Genomic DNA, 6,000 nt, shown 5'->3' with positions numbered 1-6,000 from the left:
AATCATTCTTTCCGCGGTCTACCTCTGGGCACGCTGCCATTTACTTTACCTTGATACACTTGTTTCGTTAGTCGTTCATTTGGCATTCTCGCAACATGTCCGTACCATCTTAACCGATTTCGTTCCCATGTGTCTACTAGCGTCTCTTCTGCACCACATTCTTTTAGAATTATCTCGTTACTTACTTTGTCCATCAGGGTTTTCCCGCATATTATGCGCATGAATCTCATGTCAATTGCGTTAATTTTACTCTTATCTTTTTCTTGATAAGTCCATGTCTCGCTACCGTATAGTACAGTCGGTACAAATATAGAATTATGTATTGCCATTTTAGCTTTATTTGATATATTTTTACTTCTGATAAGGGGACCTGTTCTACCAATAACCTTCTTACCTTCATTTAATCGTCTATTGTGACTTTAAAAAGATTATAAACTTAAACGGACTTGTTTTAGAGCTAGAATGAACTCAATTTAAATTTGTATTAATTTATACATGAAATATTTACTATTTAAAAATTGGATCTAACAATTAGGTTAGGATATTTACTTCAATTCCTTTCGTCTATTATTCGTATTCTTTGCATAATCTGGATAAAATTGGTCGCTACATACATTGAAATTTACATGAAATAGTGAAAAAATGTTTTTTTTTGACAAAAATTGGTTATTTTTTCACTGTTTAAGATGGGAATGTAATCTAACTATTTATTTTTTGACAAAGTAGTTTTAAATTTGTACCAAATAGTTGAGTTTTATATAAAATTATTGCATTTTCAAGCGAAAAAACACTACTTTTCTAAAAACCAGTTCAATTTTCTACCAAATTGTTGAATTGTCTAGCCAAAAAGACGAATTTTCTTCAAGACTGTTGAATTTTCAACCCGTGAATATGAATTTTCAACAAAGAAAGTTAATTTATAATCAATCAGTTTCATATTCAACAAAATAGTTAAATTATCACTTAAAAAATTAATTTTGAACAACAAACATTTTTAACTAAAATTATGAATCTTCAGCGGAAAAAAATGAACTTTTAAGTAGTTTCGCTTGCAACCAAGACGTTCAATTTTCAACCTAAAACATGAATTTTCAAAGATAAATTTAATAGTTTAAATTTCAAAAAAAAAAAAAATCAATTTAAAATAAAAACTACTTTGATTTAATTTTAAAAAATCGATTTTTTTCAAAAACGACGAATTTTCAACGAAATAGATACATTTTTCCAGATTTTTTAAGTTTTGAGCCGAAACTATGAATTTTCTACAAAATAATTGAATTTCAACCAAAAATATTAATTTTCTACTAAAAAAGACGAACTTTTAACCAATTTTTTCAATTTACAACTAAATACTTTCAACAATGAACGCGATGTTAGTCCAAATTTTATTCGATTAATTTTTTAGTTATATTTTTTCGTTTCTAAATTATTTCCAATCTATAAAAAATATATAATTTTCTATCAAATAGTTTAAATTCATACCAAATTGTTGAATTTTCACGAGAATCAGTCAAACTCTAAAGCTCAAAAACGTGTTTTTTTCAGTGTATAAGATGGAAGTTCAATCTAAAACTATTTATTTTTGATGAAGATTTGTTTTTAGTACTAAATCATTCTTTTATATTGTACAAAACAATCGTAAAAACACTTTTATGCAAAAATCAAAATACATCATTAAAATGTGTACCTACTCTTTCTAGTCCCACTTTTCGGCACCAGGTGGCGAAATGGTCGACCACCATTCCCAATACAGGTACTTTTCTTACCCAACTTATGTCCACACGGAATGAGATATCGTGTTAAAAATTTGGCACGCTAAATAGAAGACACGAAGGAAGGTTTCTCTGTTCCTACATAATTAGAATTATGAAAAAAAAATTTTAATTACTAATTTGGAGAAATACCGGCCGTGCTGTAGAACCCTGCATGCAATTTTCAATGTTGTCAATGGGCTAGTTATGAGGTTTATATTTATAAACGTGGGGCAAAACAATAAAAATCGCGCACGAACATTATACACAAATAATGCAAAAACTAATGTTTGCACTTGAAATGCAAATAAAAAAATTTTGTCTGACATAAGTATCGGCTGTGTCAAAGCAGCACTATCTCAGCGAGTAGACAACTTCGAAAATCTACGGCTCTGTGGGTAATACAGATTGCATGATAACCAATGGAGAAAGATAGAACCCAAACTTCTGCGTAAAGCCGAAATGCATCGGTCGATATTTCTTATTTTCATAAATAAAGTTTTTTCTTCCCATTACTCTGTGATCTCGGGATTGACTTGATCAGCTGGTCCACTCGTTACGCGGCCTTAAATTGCCTAACCGACTGGGAACTTGAGGGATTATAAGGTTTTTCGGATGTAAAAAGTGAACTTACTCTATCAGCCTCTATCTTCATCATCTTGGCATTTTCCCTTTCTCGATCACATTGAGTTTTCAGAGTCTGTACTTCTTCAGCAACCATTCTTGTAATGCGTTCCATATTTTCTTGCTTCTGCCTTAATTCCCTCATGTTTTCTTGGTCTGTGATTTAATTCATTTTTTATTGGCAATTTAAACTAACAGTTTTTTAGTTTGAAAGATGAATGTATGAATTACAACTTACCAGTTTGTCTAGCAGCTTTTTCTTCTTCTAGCTGGGCAGTTAAAACTGTAACTTGCTCTTGAGCTTCGAATTCTTGTAATCGTGCTGAATTTAATTCCGTCTGTAACCTCGCCACTTCTTTGCTTAATTCTGAATTAGAATAAATAAAAATTACTTGCATTTCTGTTTCACTCTACCACAGGGTGGCCACTGAATCGAGAAATGGCCGAGAATCACAGTGAATTTATTTTTACAGGGTGTCACGCGATTCTTAGGAACGAAATTCAAGGTCTTTTCCAGGTTTTCCAGGTCAAGAAGTCAAGTTTTTTCACGTCTCCTTGTTTACATTAAATAATGAAATAACCGCTTGTTAGACATGTAAAAAATGAGCCACTTGATTTTTTATTGGCCAGTAATTTTTAAAGAAAGCAGAACCATCAATAAACAAATTCTTAATTTTTTGCGGACATAAGTCGTTTTTAAAATCCTAAAAATCTTTTGAAGTCTTTGTGAATTCCTTGAAATCTCTTAAAGTCTTTGTGAAATCTTGAAATTTCTTTGAAAACATTTGGTATTTTTTTTGAGCTCTTTTGAAATTTGTATGAAATATTTGAAATCTTTTGTATTCATTTGAAATTATTTAAAAAATTGTAACCACTGTAAAACCTTTGGAAATCTTAGAAATTGAGTATATCTTTAGGAAATGTTCGAAATCGTCGAGAAATGTTTGTGAAATCTTTAAAATCATTATTAAATCTTTTGAAATATTTGTGAATTTTTTCTTAAATCTTTGTTTCTGAAATCTTTTTTTTTTCGCTAAGATTATTGAATTATTTGAAATCTTAGTGAAATCTATTTAAATCCTCGAAATGTTTTAAAATCTTTGAAATCTGAGGTACGGTCATCTTGTGCAAATCTTTTATATCCTTTAAATATTTTGAAATCATTGAAATCTGGTGTTCGGTGCCCTTTTTAAATCTTTGGAATTCTTGTATTTTTTCGAAATTTTAAAAAATTTTTATGAAATCTTTGAAACATTTGCGAAATTCTTCTACAGACTTTTGTATTCACTTGAAATCGTTAAAATATTTTTAATATGTGAAAATCTTTTGAAAGTTTAAAAATCTTTGGAAATGTTCGAAATTTTTGGGTTTTTATTTTGAAATATTGTAAAATTATTAAAATATTTTAAAACCTTTTGAAATCTTCAGTAATGTTTTGTAATCTAGTGAACACTCAAAAGCTAAGTGGTCTGTTCGTAGCAATATATAAAATAATTAGTAAAGTCTAGAAAACATGCTTAGAAATCTCTTTATTTATTCTGTAATGAACAAAAGATAAATTATATGTTGATAAATAAAAAACATTTTAGTAAGCTTTCTTCTAAACGAGATGTTTCTTTCCTGATAAACTAAAAGATTTAAATTACTTTTCGCATTTCAATAAAATAACTGTTTAAAAAAATTAACTTAATGATCTCGTGATAAATTCAAGACGATTTATAGGTTTTCAAGGTTACTGGACACCCTGATTTTTCACCGGGAATTAAAAAAAAGGTTAGAAGAAAAATCGACTTTTAAAAAAATAATTTAGTTTAATTGCTAACTTTTCCAATTAATAAATCATTCAGTTTACAATACGTTTTACTGTTCATTTAGAATGAACAGTTATAAATTAAATATTCACAACTGAGCAATTTAAAAGTGAAGTTTGAAATAGAAAGTCGTTCGTAAAAATTTGGAAAAGCTAAATTTAAACTTTGAACTTTACGAATTTAATTGTTGAATTCAACAAATTTTTAATTTGTAAGTGAAAATGTTTTTTTTTTATGTAAAAATAAGAACAAAATAATTGATCATTTAAAACTACTTAAAATTAGAATAATTTAACTTAAAAGGATTGATGTATTAAAAAAAACGTTTAAGGCGGGAAAATGTTGTATTTTTAACATTTTCATTGAGTTTGAAAAGAGGAAATTTTTTTTAATTGGTAAGGGGAAACTTTAAATTTCTAAGATTTTTATTCATTTGGAAAGAAGTAAATTATGAGTTTCAATTCTTTTTCAATAGGAAAAGGCCTTTTTTGTTTTTATCATTTTTGCTGAGTAGGATGGGACGAAATTTTGGTAATTTTTTTTCTGAATTGAAAGAGGCCGTTTTATATTTCTAAGATTTGCATCCAGTTGTGGAAAGTAGGAAATTTTGTTTTTCAATGTTCTATGAATTCCAAGGCTCATTTTATATTTTTTATATTTGTATAGAGTTGGAAAGGTGGAAATTTTGTTTTACGATGTTTTATAAATTGGAATGATAATTTTTTATTTCAACATTTTTATTGAGTTAGAAGGGAGGAAAATTTTATTTAACATTTGATTTTCAATTTTTTCTGAATTACAGGAAGGAAATTTTGAACTTTTGGATTGAGTTGGAAGAGACAATATTTCAATATTTAATTTTTTCTGACTTTAAAGAGAGGTCCTTTTTATTTTTAAGATTTTGATTGATTTGAAATGGAAAAAATTTTGGTTATTGTTTTTCTGAATTGAAAGAGGCCAATTTTTTTTAGTTTTAATTGAGAGAATCGAAAATGATAGCGTGGATTTACATTTTTCACCAGAAACCAGTTAAAATATTTTACTTTCGCAGTTTAACAGCATTTAATTTCAAATTGTTTGATTGGAAAGCGTTAAAAGCTTTTTTAAGAATTCGAATTTGTTTACTTCAATGAACGTGAAAAACTTTTGCGAACCGGGAAATTACCTGAAATATTTTTCCTCGATGAAAACGGCCGCCCAGTACTAATTATTATTCATTTGGAATATTAAAAAAGACTGATCCATTCAATTTATAAATATTTTTTCAACAGGTACTGGAGATAGCAGATTTATAATAAAATTAGCAATATAATTCAATACCTCTGACTGTTTCTCTCAACTGTTCTAAATCTTCGTTATTAGAATCGACCTCATCGGATAAATCCACATCGGGCAAGCCATCCGGGTTGGATTCCAATATCTTCTGCGCTATCACCTGAGACCTTCTCTTGAGTTCACGATTCTGTCTGTACCACTGAAATAACGGAAGCGGACAATGTAAATTTGCAGGGTGTACGTGTTACAGAATTAAAATGATATCAGTCTTGTTCGCAAAGTAATCCGCTTAAAGCGCGGAAGTACTTATAAGTATAGGAGTGATTATATTCGCCCTACTTGAGATGCCTGCTGCATCGCCTTATGCATTGCTCCTGTCTCGACGTCATATTGCCTCTTGAGCTGCTCATATTCTTTGCAGACCGCCTCGGAAACTGTTGAAGGAAATACGTTATTTGCATGATAAACTGGGTTCTCTTTCATCAATGATAGGAGCCACGACATTATCAGATCTCAGATAGAAAAGCTGCAATAGCTTT

At 29.3% G+C, this 6,000-nt stretch overlaps 1 protein-coding gene across 4 annotated transcripts in view; it reads right to left on the bottom strand.

The window, feature by feature from the left end:
• LOC117168471 (shootin-1) overlaps window positions 1-6,000 on the bottom strand; it is a 46,564-nt gene that overhangs the window by 6,009 nt on the left and 34,555 nt on the right. For all 4 annotated transcript variants that reach the window (XM_033354149.1, XM_033354150.1, XM_033354151.1 and 1 more), the window contains 4 exons: window positions 5,801-5,895; window positions 5,507-5,660; window positions 2,614-2,742; window positions 2,386-2,531 (listed from right to left, as the gene is read on the bottom strand). In XM_033354149.1, the coding sequence (XP_033210040.1) occupies window positions 2,386-2,531; window positions 2,614-2,742; window positions 5,507-5,660; window positions 5,801-5,895 (524 nt within the window). The remainder of the gene's footprint in view (window positions 1-2,385; window positions 2,532-2,613; window positions 2,743-5,506; window positions 5,661-5,800; window positions 5,896-6,000) is intronic.

Source organism: Belonocnema kinseyi, chromosome 2, assembly GCF_010883055.1.
Source record: "Belonocnema kinseyi isolate 2016_QV_RU_SX_M_011 chromosome 2, B_treatae_v1, whole genome shotgun sequence".
NCBI lineage: Eukaryota > Metazoa > Arthropoda > Insecta > Hymenoptera > Cynipidae > Belonocnema > Belonocnema kinseyi.
Note: the sequence above shows the minus strand (reverse complement) of the source record. Positions and strands in the feature narration are given on the sequence as shown.